Here is an 18,106-nt window from a genome sequence, read left to right on the forward strand (position 1 = left end):
ACCTTTTTATTTTTTATTTATTTTTACTTTGAAACAGGATCTCGTCAAGTTGCTGAGGCTGGCCTTAAGCCTGCGATCCTCCTGTCTTAGCCTCCCAAATCCTGGGATTATAGGCATATGCCAACCGCACCTGCCATCTTTTTTTCTTTTTTTCTTTTTCTTTTTTTTTTTTTTTTTTTGCAGTACTGGGGATGGAACCCAGGGGCATTCTATCTCCGAGCTACACCTCCAGCCCGATTTTTTATTCTTTATTTTGAAACAGGATCTCACTGAGTTGCAAAGATATTTTTACCTTATAGCGTGAAATCTTCTCTTTTTATTGGGGCTTTTATAGTGTATAAAATAAATTAGTATAATAATCACGTGTATGTGTGCAGTTCATGGACAGATACGTTGACAGTGCACTTGACAAACATTGCTATTGACGGTGACGTGTGCCTCCTCACTAAAGTCTGAAGTCCTTTCCTGACAGAGGAGAGCAAGCGCCGGGCGTGGTGGCGCACGCTTGTGATCCCAGTGCTTGGGAGGCTGAGACAGGAGGATCACAGGTTCGAAGCCGGCCTCAGCTACTTAGGGAGGCCCTCCACAACTTAGTGAGGCCCTGTTTCAAAATAAGAAATAAAATCGGGGTGGGGGTTTAGCTCAGAGGTAGAATGCATCTGGGTTCAATCCCTAGTTTCACAAAAAAAAAAAGAAAAGAAAAGAAAAGAAAAAGAAAGAGCCAGGCGTGGTGGCGCACTCTTGTAATCCCAGCCCATTCGGGAGGCTGAGACCGGAGGATCGCAGTTCGCGGGCAGCCTCAGCTACTTAGTGAGGCCCTCTGCAACTCAGTGAGACTCGGTTTCAAAATAAAGAATAAAAAATAGGGCAGGGGGTGTAGCTCGGAGGTCGAATGCCCCTGGGTTCCATCCCCAGACCCACAAAAAAAAAAAAAAAAAAAGATTAGAGCAGGCCACGGTTCAGAGCAGGCCTGCTCTGTGCTCCGCCGTGCCGTGGCGCTTCCCCTGAGCCAACCCTCCACTGCACGCAGGGAGCCCACAAAGGCCAGCGCCGTGTTCAGCAAGGGCTTGAACCCAGGAGCGCGGGAGGCAGGGGGCCGGAGCTCCTTCCTGACCCTGGCCACAGGGCTCCCTGTTCTGTGGGGGCCGGTGTCGCTCTCCTGGGGCTCCTCGGCGTCCTGTACTCTCACCCAGCAAGCCCATGTGGGCAGGAGGCCAGCCCGAGGCCACTCCTGCACCTCCCGGTCCTCCTCAAGGCTCATGGCCCCCTCGAGCCTCTGGGGTAGGTGCCCCGCCAGGGCCTTTGTGAGGGCGCTGGGGTGTGCGCTGTGGGAGGTGTCGCCAGGCAGAGCTGGGGCGCCGTCCTAGGCTGCTCTAGAAGCTGAGTCTGGAGTTCCCAGCCTTATATATATATATATATATATATATATTTTTTTTTTTTTTGAAACAGGGTCTTACTAACTTGCAGAGAGCCTTGCTAAATTGCTAGGCTGGCTGTGAACCTGCGATCCTCCTATCTCAGCCTGCCAAGTCCTGGGATTACAAGCGGGCACCACCACACCCAGCCTTATTTTTTATTTGGAATCGGTCTTGCTAAGTTGCTGAGGACCTCACTAAGTTGCTGAGGCCGACCTCGAACCTGCAATATTCCTGTCTCAGCCTCCCAAGTGCTGGGATTACAGGCGTGTGCCACCACGCCCAGCCCCTGGGGTGAACATGATGACAGGGAAGTGTAGGGACCTCTGCCCTGAGGCAGCAGGCCCTTCTCTCATCCCTTCACCAAACACGTGCTGAGAAGCAGTCCATTCATGCTCAGCCTTGAAGGAGACAGGTGTAGCCAGACGCAGCAGCCCATGCCTGGAATCCCAGTGACTCGGGGGCTAAGGAAGGAGGATCACAAGTTCATGGGTAACAGCCTGAGCACTTAGCCAGGCCTTGCTCAAAACAAAGAGTAAAAAGGCCGGGCCTGGTGGCCCACGCTTGTAATCCCCGCGCTTGGGAGGCTGAGACAGTGAAGGGTCCAAGAATTGCCCAACAACCCAAATATCGAAGGACTCACAAGAGATGTAAGAGTGCAAGCGAGGTTTATTGTCCCGGCTAGCCAGGGGTCCAGACCAAGACACCATGGCCGAGGTTCGACCCCTCCCCACTCCACGCTCTGAATTTTATAACCCTAGGAGGGAGTGGTGGTTACACAAGTCAGAGCCCGCCAACCTTAGAATACAACCAATCAGATACAAGGACAAACAAGTACAACCAATAATTTTAAAACATGCATCCACACACGTCAGAGCCTGCTCTGCCTTTCCCACCCACCTTGGCTGGGCCAGGCTCATCTCTGCACTGAAGAACAGATTATCTCTGCACTGGAGAGCAGATTAGCCTGGCCTTGTTTGCTGATCTAGCTCAGAGATATGGGGATGGGGTCCCATTTACAAAGACCTTGGCCGGCAAGCTGGAGATTAGAGGCTTTGACCTTGTGGGTCCCCTACCCTTGTCCTTGGATGGATCTTGATTTTATTTCCAATCCTACCCTACTTCTATCTCAACTATATTTTAATACCTTATTTCTAATCCTAATATGGGAGAAGACTTCTCTAGTTAACTTCTCATATAGGGGGGGAAAGCACTTCTTCCAGCCTGCTTTCCAGCACCCCTACAACAGGAGGGTCACACAGGTTCAAAGCCAGCCTCAGCTACTTAGTGAGGCTCTCAGCAACTTAGTGAGACCCTGTTTCCAAATAAAGTATAAGATAGGTCTGGGAGTATAGCTCGGAGGTAGAAAGCGCCTAGATTCCACCCCCAGTGCCACCGGCCACCAAGAGAGAGAGAGAGAGAGAGAATAAAAAGGGCAGAGGGGTGGCTCAGTGGCAGGGTTCCCTGGGGTTCAATCCCCAGTACCCCCCCAACCCACACATGCTTAGAAACCTTGAGGAAATCACCGAGTTGTGGGCCCTTGTCACCCAAGACAAGATGTTATGCCCCTCTGAGTGACTGAGATCATTGTTTTTTTAATTTATTTCTGTGGAGGCAGGATCCCAGGGGCATTCTACCTCTGAGCTACACGCCCAGCCCTATTTTATTTTTTAGTTTGAAACAGAGTCTGGCTGTTGATGAGAGTCTAAGTTGCTGAGGCTGGTCTCAAACCTGCGCTCCTCCTGTCTCAGCCTCCCAAGTACTAGGATTACACGCCTGTGCGGCTACGCCCAGAGGCTGTGAGAATTGAGTAATTAATTCCATGTTAAATCCTGGATGTCGGGTACCTAGAAGTGCACTCGAGGCTCTCATGACAGCGTAGTCGCTGGCCTGAAGGAGCCAAACGGAAGATATGGGAAGGCCAAGACCCCTTGTGGTCAGGAAGACAGCCGGGACAGCAGGGAGGGCCGCCTCCAGCAGAAGGGTCTTGGAGAGAGGGAGGTTTGGCCCGAAGCGGAGGGAGGCCTCAGCCTTCACACAAGGGCTGGGGTGGAGCTGTGAGGAGCAGGCGGGGGGCCTGGGGACCTGAGGCCTCCAGACTGGGATGCAGAACTCTGGGGACAGGCAGGATGAAGGCGGTCAGCACTCCTATGGTGAGCCACAGGGCTGGGATGGTTTCCTGTGGATGAGGAGAGCCAGGGGGATCAGAGGAGCACGGGGATGCGGAGGGACCCGCGGGGGCTCTGTGTCCTATGGTGAGCTAGGTGCAGGTCTTCCCAGGGGTAGCGCCCACTGCAGCCCACAGCCCCCTTGGCTGTGTCTGAACCCTCTCCTGCCCAGTCCTGAGAGGCCTCTTCCTGTCTCTGTGGCCTCCCGGCGCAGCCAGGCTGGCCAGCCAGTGCAGCTCAGGCCAGATCCCCCGCTGGGACCCTTCCAGGGACAGAGCAAGCTAGGACAAAGAGATAAGGCCTTTTCTTGTGGAGGAGATCAGCCCTGTGTGGACAAAAGTTACAAACATCAAGTCGGGGGTGATGGCGCACCCTTAGAATCCCAGCATTCGGGAGGCTGAGGATCGAGGTTCGCAGACAGTCTCGGTTCCTTAGTGAGGCCCTCTGCGACTCAGTGAGTCCCTTTCTCAAAATAAAGAATTAAAGCCGGGGCGTGGTGGTGCACGCTTGTAATCCCAGAATTCGGGAGGCTGAGACGGGAGGATCGCGGTTTGCGGACAGCCTCAGCTACTTAGTGAGGCCCTCTGCAGCTCAGTGAGACCCTGTTTCAAAATAAAGAATAAAAATTAGGGCAGAGGGTATAACTCGGAGATATAGAATGCCCCTGGGTTTCATCCCCAGACCTGCAAAAAATAAAAATAAAATAAAAATAAAGAATTTTCATTTATTTTTTATTTTTTATTTATTTATTTTTTTTTGGTGGTACTGGGGTTCCTGGAAGCCCTTCTACCTCCAGGCTATACTCCCAGACCTATTTTTACATTTTTATTTGGAAACAGGGTCTCCTAAGCCAGCATGCGCAGCTGGCTTCGAACCTGGGCGATCCTCCTGTCTCCGCCTCCCAAGCGCAGGGATTACAAGCGTGCGCCACCATGCCTGGCAAAATAAAGAATTTTTAAAAACAGGGCTGGGGGTGTAGCTTGGAGGCAGAATGCTCCTGGGTTCCATCCCCAGGACCGCAAAAAAAAAAAAAAAAAGTTACAAACAGCAGTGTGGCGGGGGACTAGGGAGCTTTGGTGACCTCAGGGGGTGCCGGGGTGTATCCCAACCTCTCCTGCTCTGCAGGCTGGAAAGAGGCTCAGCCCATGGACACAGGGCCAGGGCATGCAGGTGGCTTCAAGGCCCAGTGAGATGTCCTGGGCTTGCCCACAGCCCTCTCCTCCGACTGGGGCCCCCAGGTACACAGAGAAGAGGCAGTTACTCCTCAGAGCTACCGAACACAGATCGGTGCCCCTGAGCACCGTGTGCGGGAAAGCTCCGGACCCGGGCCTTTGTACGGCAGGCTGCCACCACAGGACCTCGGGCCAGCCAGCCTCTGCCAGCTGGACCTCGCCTCCCTCCCGCCCTCCCTTCAACCACCACCCCCAGCAAAGTGAGAACAGACTGTGGGGTGTGTGTGTGTGTGTGTGTGTGTGTGTGTGTGTTATGGGGGATGGACCCCAGAGGTTCTGTACCTCCAGGCTACAACCCCAGCCCTGTTTCATTGTTTTGTTTGAAAACAGGGTCTAAGCCGGGCGTGGTGGCGCACGCTTGTAATCCCCGCGCTTGGGAGGCTGAGACAGGAGGATCACATAGGTTCGAAGCCAGCCTCAGCTACTTAGTGAGGCTCTCAGCAACTTAGTGAGACCCTGATTCCAAATAAAATATAAAAAAGGTCTGGGAGTATAGCCTGGAGGTAGAAAGCCTTTGGGTCCCACCCCCAGGACCACACACACAAAGAAAACAGGGTGTCACTAGGTTGATGAGTCTCAGTATTTGCTGAGGCTATCCTCAAAACCTGCGCCAACCTCCTGCCCCAGTGTCCCAAGTATGGGGTTGCAGGTGTGCACCACCATGCTGGGAGAGAACAGACTTTTTTTTTTTAGTTTTTGTAGTATTAGGGATTGAATGCAGGGGCATTCTACCTCTGAGCTACATCCCCATCCCTATTTTGTTTGTTTTGAAACAGGGTCTCACTAAGTTGTGGACAGCCTAAGTTGCTGGAGCTGGCTTCAAATCTGTGATCCTGCTGTCTCTGTCTTCCAAGTGTTGGGATTACAAGCGTGTACCACCGCACTGGGCCAAGAACAGACTTATTTTACTTGTTTTTATTTTTTGTACTGGGAACTGAACCAGCTAGGTTGGGGGGCGGGCAAGGCACAGGGTCCAGCCCCAGGTCAGGCGGCAGGTGTCAGGTGACTGAGGCTGGGGAGAGAGGAAGCCCTGAGGGGGAATGCCCTGGGTCTCCAGGAAACACCTGCCCTGCCTCTCTCCCCAGCATTCTGGTCCTGGCCCCCGGCACGCCGGGCCCCGGCCCCGCAGCTCTGCAGGTCTGGCCTGGTCTCTGGAGGGTCCCACTCCCCACCTGTCTCTCAGTTCGCTCCACTGCAGACCGCCGACCAGGCCACAGGGCCGTGGGTGCCGTGGCACGCTGGTCTTTTGGTCCAAGGAAGCGCTGGGCCCAGGTCCATCCCTGCGGCCTCATACCGCCCTCTGCCTGCGGTAAAAGAGGCAGGCTCCTGCCCCTCTGAGCGCTGGAAGGTGGCCCAGGCCAGGCATACCTAGGCTCCTGCGGGCTCCCACTCAGTGGGCGGAAATTGCCTCTCTCTCTCTCTCTCTCTCTTTCTCCCTCCCTCCCTCCCTCCCTCTCCCTCTCCCTCCCTCTCTCTCTCTCTCTCTCTCTCTCTCTCTCTCTCTCTCTCTCTCTCTCTATCTCTCCTGGAGACTCAGCCAATGGTCATTCTACCTCTGAGCTACACCCCCAGATCTTTTTCTTTTCTTTTTTCTTTTTTTCCCCCCAGTACTGAAGATTTAACCCAGATTGAACCCAGGGGCATTCTACCTCCAAGCTACACCCTCAGCCCTATTTTTTATTCTTTAATTTGAAAGAGGGCCTCATTAAGTTTTAGAGGGCCTCACTAAGTACCTGCTCCTGGGGGACGTGCCTGGCTGTGTGCCTCGGTAGCACCCGGCTCCTCCCCGTTTCTTTAGCAGGGGTACAGCCCGCCTCCAGGGCTGCCTGGGGGGCTGCCTGGTAAATTCCTGGGAGATCATGAGGCCCACCCAGATAACCCAGGATCATCACTCCATCTCAAACTCAGCAGACTGACAAGCTCGATTCCCCCCTTGTCAGGCAACGTAACTGGTTGCACGTTCCTGGGGTGAAGGTGTAGGCCTCTCCTGCCTGCCAAGGCCCAGCCTGCTTCTGTGGGGGGCAGCGCAGGGGCCTGTGGGTACCTCGGGGTTCAGCCCTGGGAGCTGGGCCCCTGGGTGGCTGCAGCCTGTAGGTTATCTCCTTGCTGCAGGCCACCACCCAAGGAGCATCCCGGGGCCCCAGGGTGGAGGGCTGGGTCTCGGGAAGCTCTGGCAAGCCACCAGAGGCCTGACACCCGCGGAGGGATGGGCCTCCTTTGGTTGCTCTGCCTGGCCACGCTGGGTGAGCCCCCCAGGATGTCATGGGGGGTGCTGGGGGGCCTGAGAAGGTGGGCTCGGGCCGTGGGGCTGTGGGGGTCACAGGAGAGGTAGCGCCCAAAGGCGCGGCACCTCTGGGAGCAAAGGCCAGCCTGAGAGGTCCGGGCAGTTTTTGTTTTGTCCGTCTGAGCCCTGTGTGCCTTTGGGCCGGGAAGCCTGTCTGTGAGTGAGGCTGCGGCGTAGTCCTGGGCCTCCTACCAGGAACGGGCTGCTCCCCGCTCTCTGAAGGGGGCTCTTCCCTCCACGGCCCCCTCCTCACGCCCTCTCCTCTCTTACAGCCTCCAGCGGCGTCCCCCAGGAGCAGGAGGAAGGTGAGCGGCCACAGGCCGGGGACGCGGGGACCCAGCAGGGAACCCGGGCTGGCTTGCGGGCGGCGGCCAGGGTGCTGGGGACAAATGGACAATTATAGAAGTGGTCTCCGGCCCGCAGGGCTTGGGAAGAACGCAGGGCTGGCTGGCGGGCCGGGCCGGGGACTCTGGGGACACCGGCAGGGACGGCTCTGCTCCCGGTGGGCCCCGAGCCGGGTATTCCTGAGCAGCTGGGCCCCAGGTCCCCATCCGAATGGAGCCCTCCCCACAGCTCTGCGGACGGCTGTGACTCGGTGGGCACCTTGGCCCAGCGGCAGGGGACCCTCAGCCCAGCCAGGATGAGGAGCCCTGGGGTCCAGACATCCCGGCCTCACAAACCACTTAGTGCAGAACAGAGCAAGAAGGGCACAGGGCCGCTCCCTGTGGCCCGGCCAGGCCTCCGCCATCTCTTCCCCCTCCCTCCCTCCCTCCCTCCCTCCCTCCCTCCCTCCCTCCCTCCCCTCCTCCTCCTCCTCCTCCTCCTCCTCCTCCTCTTCTTCTTCTTCTTCTTCTTCTTCTTCTTCCTCTCTCTCTCTCTCTCTCTCTCTCTCTCTCTCTCTCGTGTGTGTGTGTGTGTGTGTGTGTGTGTGTGTGGTACTGGGGATGGAACACAGGGGTATTCTACCTTTGAGTTACATCCCCAGCCCAATTTTTTATTCTTTATTTTGAAACAGGGTCTCACTGACTTGCAAAGGGCCTCACTAAGTAGTACCTGAGGCTGTCCACAAACTGCAATCCTCCTGTCTCAGCCTCCTAAATGCTGGGATTACAAGCCTGCACCACCACGCCAGGTTCATTTTTTAATGTTTGAAATTTGGAAACAGAGTCTCCCTACGTTGTTGAGACCCTCTCTAAGTTGCAGAGGTTAGCCTCCAGCCTGTGGTCCTCCTGTCTCAACCTCCTAAGTACTGGGATTACAGGCATACACCACCATGCCCAGCTTTCCATTTATTTACTTACTTATTTATTTGTTTGTTTGTTGAGAAACAGGGTCTCACTAAGTTGCTGAGTCTGGACTTCCCACTTGCGAGCCTCCCACGTACTGGGATCACAGGTGCGAGCCGCTGTGCCGTCCCGCTCCGTATTTCTGCCTGCTCTTTTCTGTCTGGTCCTTCCACCCTCGCGGCCCTCTGCCCCTCATCCCCATCTCTAGCCCTGTGTCCACCAGGGGGAAGGCGGCCCTGGTCTTGGTCGCCAGCGGCCGGGCCGCAGAGCCGGACATCCCCTCTTTCTACTTAAGGGCGGGCACTGAGTCTCAGTGACGCAGGTCCCCTTGAATGAGGCACAGGGTAGAACCATCATTTCCTCATTCGCCGTAAAAAACAAACACGTTATTGGTTTCACCACTAAAAAAAGAGCTGCGGGCTGGGCGGGGTGGCCTGCCTCTCTCCTGGTCTCGCCCTGACTTCTGCTCTGAGTTTTGGTGACCGCGTCTGCTTACTGAACTCCTTAGACAGCAAGGGGGAGATCATGCCTTCAATAAGTACTTGGCCTTGTTGATGTGGTCTGGTTTAGGTCTTGGTCTGGGGATGGAGCCCAGGGGTATTCTACCGCTGAGCTGCACCCCCAGCCCTTTATATTTTTTTTTATTTCAAAACAGGGTCTTGGGCTGGGCATAGTGGTGCATGCTTGTAATCCCAGTACTTGGGAGGCTGAGACAGGAGGATGGCAGGTTCAATGACAGCCTCAGCAGCTAGTGAAACCCCAGCAACCTAGCAAGACCCTGTTTCAAAAAATAATAAGCCGGGCGTGGTGGCGCACGGTTGTCATTCTAGCATTCCAGAGGCTGAGACAGGAGGATCTCGGTTCCAGACACCCTCAGCTACTCAGTGAGGCCCTCTGCAACTCAGTGAGACCCGGTTTCAAAATAAAGAATAAAAGATAGGGCAGGGGCTGTAGCTCGGAGGTCGAATGCCCCTGGGTTCCATCCCCAGACCTGCAAAAAAATAAATAAATAAAATAAAAAAAAAATAGGGCTGGGAGTGTAGGAGGCCCCTGTACCCCCCCCCACACACACAAATAATGAAAAGAAACAAAGGCCTCACAGAATTGCTGAGGGTATTGCTAAATTGCTGAGGCCAGCCTTGAACTTTGATCCTCCTGTCTCAGCCTCCCAAGTACCAGGATTACGGGCAGATGCCGCGATGCCCAGCAGGGGTGTAGGGCTCTTAATGCCTACGGAGCCACGGTTCCACAGGGCTCAGAAGGAGCTCCGGACCAAGGTGTTGGCTGGCGGTGGGTCCCAAAGAGGAACTGTGAGGGTGGAGCAGGGAGGACCAGGGTGATTTGGGAGCCCGGGGCCCTCGCAGGTTTGATATGAACATCACAGCAGTGTCCTGGTTCCCTGCAAGAAATATCTGGTCAAAGGATAGATTATTTTCTTTTTTTCTTGGGACTGGGGATTGAACCCAGCAGGATTCTACCTCCAAGCTATACCCTCAGCCCTTTTATGTTTTGTTTTGAAACAGGGTCTTGCTAGGTTGCCAAGAGTCTCACTATGTTGCGGAGGCTTGCCTCGAACCTGCAATCCTCCTGTCTCAGCCTCCCAAGTACTGGGATTACAGGTATGTGCCACAGTGCCTGGCTGAAGTTGAATTTTAAATTAAATGATAGATGCTGGGCGTGGTGGGCACGCTTGTCATCCCAGCATTCAGGAGGCTGAGACAGGAGGATCGTGGTTCCTGGCCAGCCTCAGCTACTTAGGCCCTCTGCAACTCAGTGAGACCCTGTTTCAAAATCAGGAATAAAAAATAGGACTGGGGCGGGGCGTGGTGGCGCACGCTTGTAATCCCCGCACTTGGGAGGCAGAGGCAGGATGATCGAGGGCAGCTGCGCTGGCTTAAGAGACCCAGTTTCAAAAATATAGAAAATAGGTCTGGGAGTGTAGCCCAGAGGTAGAAGGGCTTCCAGGAACCCCAATACCATAAAAAAAAAAAAAAAATAGGACTGGGGCCGGGCGTGGCCATGCACACTTGTAATCCCAGCACTTGCGAGGCTCTCAGCAACTTAGTGAGACCCTGTTTCTAAATAAGGTATAAAATAGGTCTGAGAGTATAGCCCGGAGGTAGAAAAACCCCTCTGCTTCCACCCTCAATACCATTAAAAAAAAAAAAAAATAGGGCTGGGGGTGTGGCTCAGAAGTAGAATGCCTCTGGGTTCCATCCTCAGTCCTGGAAAAAAAATTAAATGATAGACCAGTCCTTATTTGTGGACTACATCCATAAAGTAAATAATCAAAGGTGGGGGCCCAGGTCTTGCTAGAATAAAAAGTGAAAGCCTTGAAAACTGAACCCCCCCCCCCTTCCAGGGTGTGGACTTATGCAAATCACGCTTCTCAGCTTGACTCCTGAAACGGAGAGGAGCAGAGGCCGCTTTTGCCTTTCTTTCCATTTTTACAGTTCCAGACCAAAGGGAGCGGAACACAGGTGTAACCGCACTTCAGCCCTGAGCCCCTCTTCTCCCAGGTGAGGCTGAGACCGGAGGATCGCGGTTCGCAGACAGCCTCCGCTACTAAGTGAGGCCCTCTGCAACTCAGTGAGACCCGGTTTCAAAATAAAGAATAAAAATAGGGCTGGGGTGTAGCTCGCCCCTGGATTCCAGCCCCAGCACACCATAAAAAATGAAAAGAAAAGAAAAAAGTCAGGATGTGACTCAGAGGTAGAGCGCCCCCAGCCCAATCTCCAATCTCCTTCTGATCCCCCCCAAAAAAGTGATAGTTCAGTAGTACTTAGTCCATTCGCGGTGTTGTGCTATCACCACGTCTATCTGGCTCTAAAACATTTACATCACCCGAAAATAAAACTCCAAAACCGTCGCGCCACGATGGCTGCTCACTTCCCTATTCCTCCGGCCCTTTCTGTCTCTGTGAGTTTTGCTTCTCTGGACACTTTACAGAGATGGACCTATAAATAGTATGTTTCGGTCCCCCATGTTGGGGCACAGGTGAACTTCATTTTATTTATTTATTTATTTATTTATTTATTTATTTATTTATTTTTGGGAACAAGGTCTCATTAAGTTCCCGAGGCTGTCCTCAAACCTGTGACCCTCCTGTCTTAGCCTCCTGATACTGGGATTACGAGGGTACGCCACCACGCCGGATTATTCTGCACTGCTGGTGGAGCCCAGGGCCCTGCACGCTAAGCACATGCTTGGCCGCTGGGCTTCGCGGCCAGCCCACAGGGCTCGCCTAGACAGCCACCCCCCTTTGTACAGTGGATCGCGCACTGTCTGTCCACTCAACCCTTGCTGGGCATTTGGGCCGTTCCCACCTTTGGCTGCTATGGAGAACACCGCTTTGGCTGTGCGCACCTGTACCTGCCAGAGCCTGTCTCCGGTTTTGCTGGTAGATGTCTGAGTGAGTCCTACAGTCATTCTTTTTTTTTTATCTTATTTTTTTTATTTTTTTCGGGTCTGGGGATGGAACCCAGGGGCATTTGACCTCTGAGCTACACCCCCTGCCCTATTTTTTATTCTTTATTTTGAAACCGGGTCTCACTGAGTTGCAGAGGGCCTCACTAAGTAGCTGAGGCTGTCCACGAACCGTGATCCTCCAGGTCTCAGCCTCCGGAATGCTGGGATTACAAGCGTGCGCCACCACGCCCGGCTTTATTTAATTTTGAAACTAGGTCTCACTGAGTTGCAAAGGGCTTTACTAAGTAGCTGAGGCTGTCCTTGAACCTTGACCCTCTTATCAGCCTCCCAAATGCTGGGATTACAAGCATGTGCTACCACGCCCGGTTTTTATTTTTTATTTTGAAACAGGGTCTCAGTAAGTTTCAGAGGTCCTCATGAGGTTGCTGAGGCTGCCCACAAACCTGTGAACCTCCTGTCTCAGCCTCCTAAGATCCGGGATTATAAGCATACACCACCATGCCCAGATTCAGCCAGGGTTCTAACCCTGTTTTAAAATAAATTAAAAGGGCTGGGTATGCTGGGTGTGGTCGTACCCATTTGTAATCTTAGTACTTGGGAGGCTGAAACAGGATATTTCAGGTTTGCAGCCAGCCTCAGCAATTTAGTGAAGCTCAGGTTAAAAATAAAGAATAAAATAGGGCTGAGGGTACAGCTCGGAGGTAGATGCTCCTTGGTTTCATCCCCAGCACCACGGGAGAAAACAAAACAAAACAAAAAAACTGCCAAGGCCGTGTACCAGTATTGGGAATGGCCTAGGAAGATTTGAGAAAGCTCTGATTATTAATATATTTCAAAAATTGGGTGAGGGGCAAATCTGTGCAAGGACTTGGTTTCTGCCTAAAAGCAGGCAAGTATTCCAATGTAAATTAACCTAGCTAAAGGTGATTAACAAGTCCATAGGAGAGGAGAACTAGGCCTTTCTCTGTCTAAAGACTTAAGAGAACTAGGCCTTTATCTAAAGACAGATATAAAGGATAATCTAGGGAGGATGGAGCAGGGTTTGACCTTGTCCTTCATGAAAGACACCTTGCTAGGGGAGGTACCCTACAGGGACGGTTTGTTCACTACGTCAGAGTCACGCAAACAAGATGGAGGTCATGGGTATAAAAGGCTAAGTCCACGTGTGATCCCTTTGGTGTATTCACTTCGAGTCACCCCCTCATGCCATCTTGGAATGGGGCTGTGTTACTATTTTCTGTATTTCTATCTTTTTAATAAACTAAATCTTCAGCAACTGTCCAAGCTATGCATATTTATTCTTAGCTCAGGACAAGAACCCACGGTCATTTTCTGTTCTTGGTCGTTTGGGATTTTGTTATGGGTTGGGGGAAATTGTGTCCGGGACCCTAGCAGGGGTCCCCGGGGAACAGTTTCCCACAAACCACACTCCCAATCCGTAACAGGCAGCGTCCCCTTAATGTCGGCAAGGTCGGCGCGGGCTCAGAGATCCATCTCGCGCTCTCTCTCCCCCCACGACGCCCCCCAGGTGCTGCTCCGGAGATCGCCATCGCCTACGAGGTCCTGGAGGTTTACCCGCAGAGACGCTGGGTTCTCATCACCTGCCACGCCCCCCAGGCGCCCCGGCCCGTCACCTACTCCCTGCTGGCCAGCACGGACGTCCAGGTGGCCAGGAAGGTGGTGGGCACCCACGCGCCAGCCTCCTTCAGCATCAACGTCACGCTCAAGTCGGACCCAGACCTGCTCAGCTACTTCTGCCAGGCGGCCTCGGACGCGGGCACCCACGGGCCCAGCGCCAGGCTGCAGATGTACTGGGAGCTGTGGGCCCGTGAGTGCGGCCTGCAGGATGGGAGGTCAGGTGGGGTGTAGACAAACAAAGGGGGACCCCGGGGGCCCGATTGGAGAGGGCCAGGGCAGGAGTGGGGCACAGTCGCCTGGCAGGGGCCTGGGGGCAGCATAGGAAAGCAGGGTAGGGTGCTGAAAAACCAGGCTCTTTCCATGTGTGTGTGTGTGTGTGTGTGTGTGTGTGTGTGTGTGTGTGTGCGCGCGCACGCGCACACACACATGTGTTTTATTGGAGATTATGCCCAGGGTCATTCTACCTTCCAGCCAAACCCGCAGCCTCATTTTTTAAAATTTATTTATTTATTTATTTATTTACTTTTTGTGGTACTGGGGGTGGAACCCAGGGGCTTTTCTACCTCCAGGCTATGCTTCCAGCATTCAGGAGGCTGAGACAGGAGGATCGCACAGGTTCAAAGCCAGCCTCAGCTACTTAGTAAGGCCCTCTGCAACTTAGTGAGACCCTGTTTCCAAATACAATATAAAAAGGTCTGGGAGTGTAGCCCGGAGGTAGAAAGCCTCTGGGTTCCATCCCCAGGACCACTAAATGAATGAATGAATGAATGAATGAATGAATGAATGAATAAACAAATAATCTCCTAGCTAAACCAGGTGTGGCAGTGCAGATCTGTAATCCCAGCACGCAGGAGGCTGAGACAGAAGGATCCCAGGTTCCAGGCCAGTTTCAACAACTTAGCAAGACTGGCAGCAACCTAGTAAGACCCTGTTTCAAAACAAAAACTAAAAAGGACTGGTGGTGTAGCTCTGAGGTAGAATACCCCTGGGTTTAATCCCTAGTACCTAGCCGGGCGTGGTGGCGCACGCTTGTAATCCCAGCATTCAGGAGGCTGAGACCAGAGGATCATGGTTCGCGGACAGCCTCGGCTACTTAGTGAGGCCCTCCACAATTAGTAAGACCCTGTTTTAAAATAAAGAATAAAAAATAGGGCAGGCGGTGTAGCTCGGAGGTCAAATGTCCCTGGGTTTCATCCCTGGTACCGCAAAAAAAAAAAAAAAAAAAACTCTAGTACCTGTAAAGAAAAACTGAAATCTCCTAGCCTGCACAGTGTGGCGACATACACCTATAATTGCAATTCTTGGGAAAATGAGACAGGAGGATGTCAGCTTCAAAGCCAGCCTCAGCTACCTCGTGAGACCCTATTTATTTATTTATTTATTTATTTTTGCAGATTTTTTTTTTTTTAATTTGGTATTGGGGATGGAACCCAAGGGCATGCCACCTTCAAGCCACAACCCCAACCCCATTTTATTTTCACTTGGAAACAGGATCTCACTAGGTTGATGAGCGTCTCACTACTTGCTGAGGCTGTCCTCGAACCCGTCTCAGCCTCCCAAGTACTGGGATTACAAGTATGCACCACCACACCTGGCCTGAGACCCTATTTTATTTATTTATTTATTTATTTATTTATTTATTTATTTATTTTAGTGGTACTGGGGATGGAACCCAGGAGCCTTCTACCTACGGGCTACACTCCCAGACCTATTTTATATTTTTATTTGGAAACAGGGTCTCTTAAGCCAGCTGAGGCTGGCTCCGAACCTTCGCGATCCTCCTGTCTCCGCCTCCCGAGCGTGGGGATGACAAGCGTGGGCCACCACGCCCGGCTGAGACCCTATTTTAAAATAGTAAGCAGGGCTGGGGGCGTAACTCAGAGGTAGACTGTCCCTGGGTTCCATCCCCAGTGCTCCCCCTCCAGACACCCCAGCTGCTGCTCTCTCCCACCCGGCCAGGGCCAGTGTCCCAGCCGCAGGCCAACTTCACTCTGCGAGATGAAGGGTCAGGCCCCAGGATGGAGCTGTCCTGCTGGGCGTCCTCGGGCAGCCCGCCCATCACCTACCGCCTGGTCGGGAAGGACGGGCGTGTCCACCTGCAGCGCACGCCGCGCCACGGGCTGCCTGCCAAGTTCTCCTTCCCGCTGACCCAGACGTCGGGCTGGTTCCGGTGCCAGGCTGCAAATGATGTCAGTACCCAGAGCAGTGCCCTCAAGCTGGTGCCCCCAGGTGAGAGGGTCCTCAGCCTTCCAGAGGGGCCGCTGGCACCCCTGGCCCTGGGGCGGGGAAGTTGCCGGTGTGCCCCGGGGCGGGGAGGTGGAATAGTTCTGCCTGGCCATTGTCAAACAGGCAGGGAGGGCACCGGAGCCAACATGCCCATCCCGGCCCCTGCCTAAAGGAAGCCCAGCCCCCCTCTGCCGCCCACAGGGCAGCTGCCCCTGGGACCCACCTTCATGCTGGCCGGTAGCCTCGTCTCCATTGCCGCTATCTCCTCTGGGATGTTGGCCTGGACCAGGTAAGGAAAGGGTGCTCCATGCAGGGAGGCGGGCCAGGCACCTCCACAGGCCCCTGGGGTCCTGGCTGGGAGCAGCCGCAGCCAATGGGTGGGCAGGGCGGCTGCCAAGGCAAGCAACATGATAAAAAAGGGCCAGGCTTGTCATCCCAGCACTGGAGGCTGAGACAGGAGGACTGCGGTTCAAGGCCAGCCTTAGTTACTGCTTAGTGAGGCCCTTGCAACTCAGTGAGACCCTGTTTCAAAATAAAGAATAAAAAACCAGGCTGGGGGTGTACCTCGGAGGTAGAATGCCCTGGGTACTGCAAAAAAAGGGGGAGCATGCCATCAGGCACAGCTCGAGGCCTACATCAAGAGCCTGGCTCGTCCCCTGCATCTCTGACCCCGCAGCGCTCCCAGCGCCCTGAGAGGGCGTCCCCCGGCCTCTGGGTGAGCACTGTTCTGTGTTCTTATGGATATGATGGTGTACTTCAGGAAACAACATGGGCCGGAGCTTTCACCCTCACAGCAGACGCATTGTTAGCCTTTCCTGGGTGGTGATGGGAGGCAGGTGCTGGCCTCCTGGGGACCCCTGTCCAAGGCCACCACATCACTGACAGGTGAAAGCCCAGAGAGTCCTTGGGAGGCTGAGACAGGAAGATCGCAGGTTGGAGGCCAGCCTCAGCAACTTAGTGAGACCCTGCTTCAAAATAAAAAATATAAGCCAGGCGTGGTGGCGCACGCTTGTAATCCCCGCGCTTGGGAGGCAGAGACAGGAGGATTGCGCTGGTTCGGAGCCAGCCTCGCTGGCTTAAGAGACCCTGTTTCTGCATAAAAAAGTTAAAAAATAGGTCTGGGAGTGTATCCCGGAGGTAGAAGGGCTTCCAGGAACCCCAGTACCACCAAAAACAAAATTAAATTAAATTAAAATTAAAATTAAAAAATATAAAATAAAACAAAGCTGGGGGTATAGCTCAGAGGTAGAATGCCCCTGAGTTCAATCTCCAGTACCCAGCCAGGCATGGTGGTGGCACAAGCTTGTAATCCCAGTACTTGGGAAGCTGAGACGGGAGGATTGCAGGTTTGAGGACAGCCTCAGCAAGTAGTGAGACTCTCATCAACCTAGAGAGACCCTGTTTCAAAATAGGGCTGGGGGTGTAGCTCAGAGGTAGAATGCTCTGGGCATGATCCCAGTAACACACACACCCACACCCACACCCCCCACACACACACACCACTGACAGGTAAAGTGACCAGGGCCTTGTTATGTGTCCCCAGGCCATTGGTGGTGACCACTCCACTTCTTTGTTGCAAAGGGCCTCATTCAGTAGCCGAGGCTGTCCTTAAACCACGATCCTCCTGTCTCAGCCTCCCAAATGCTGGGGTTACAAGCAGCTCCACCACGCCCGGCTACACTCCCACCTCTTTGAATATCTCACCGCGGCGCCTGTTCTTTCCAGAAGCCAGACTCACGGCCCGCTCAGCCACCTCTGGAAGCCCGAGCGATCCCTCTGCAAAAGGGATACAGGCCCTGGCTTCCCTGGCCACGTGACCAGGGGCCGACGCTCGCCCTCCCGGTCATGCCGCGTCCTCCTCCATTTGGTGGGGTGAGTAAGCTGACGCCTCTCTTCTTGCCCAGGGCACGGAAGCACTTGGCACCATAAACTTCGAGGCTCCGAGGGGCGGAGGGGCGGAGAGGTGAGCTCACCTGACCTGCAGAATCAACTCTGGAATCTCCGTGGCTGCGTGGCTGTGACACGAAGACGCAGGCCCAGCAGGGTCTCCCGGAGCACCCAGGCCTGGCCTGCACGCCCCCAGAAGGACCGCGATCGCGATGACGGGCGCGGGGAGCCGTGGGTCAGAGGACAGAAACCAGCAGCTCTGGTGACGCAGAGCGTGGACCACAGGCAGCACAGCCCTGCGTGTGTGGGGCTGGCGCTGACCGGGGACACGGAGCCGCTGGCCACACACACACGCACACAGCTGGCTGTTGGACGACCCCGACCCACGCCTCACTCGCTTCTCTGTAGGAAAGTTTTTACAATCTAGGCAAGCGCTCTCAGCCCACTTTGGTTGGTGTTTGGTGGTGCTGGGAATTGAGGCCAGGGGCATTCTGCCTCTGAGTTACACCCCCAGTCTGATTTCATTTTCTTGTTTGTTTGT

The 18,106-nt window shown here is 54.0% G+C and overlaps 1 protein-coding gene across 1 annotated transcript; it reads left to right on the forward strand.

Annotated features, from left to right (window-relative positions):
* Positions 1 to 3,635: 3,635 nt before the first annotated feature.
* Positions 3,636 to 15,971, forward strand: LOC308275792 (protein IL-40; the record flags this gene model as incomplete). The annotated part of the gene is made up of 9 exons (XM_080714146.1): positions 3,636 to 3,670; positions 4,822 to 4,916; positions 5,999 to 6,124; positions 7,372 to 7,404; positions 7,585 to 7,694; positions 11,656 to 11,797; positions 13,343 to 13,642; positions 15,412 to 15,681; positions 15,880 to 15,971. The coding sequence occupies 9 exons, from the start codon at positions 3,636 to 3,638 to the stop codon at positions 15,969 to 15,971; spliced, it is 1,203 nt and encodes a 400-aa protein (XP_080570272.1).
* Between the last annotated feature and the right edge of the window lie 2,135 nt (positions 15,972 to 18,106).

Source organism: Muscardinus avellanarius, assembly GCF_963383645.1.
Source record: "Muscardinus avellanarius genome assembly, chromosome: 16".
NCBI classification, from domain to species: domain Eukaryota; kingdom Metazoa; phylum Chordata; class Mammalia; order Rodentia; family Gliridae; genus Muscardinus; species Muscardinus avellanarius.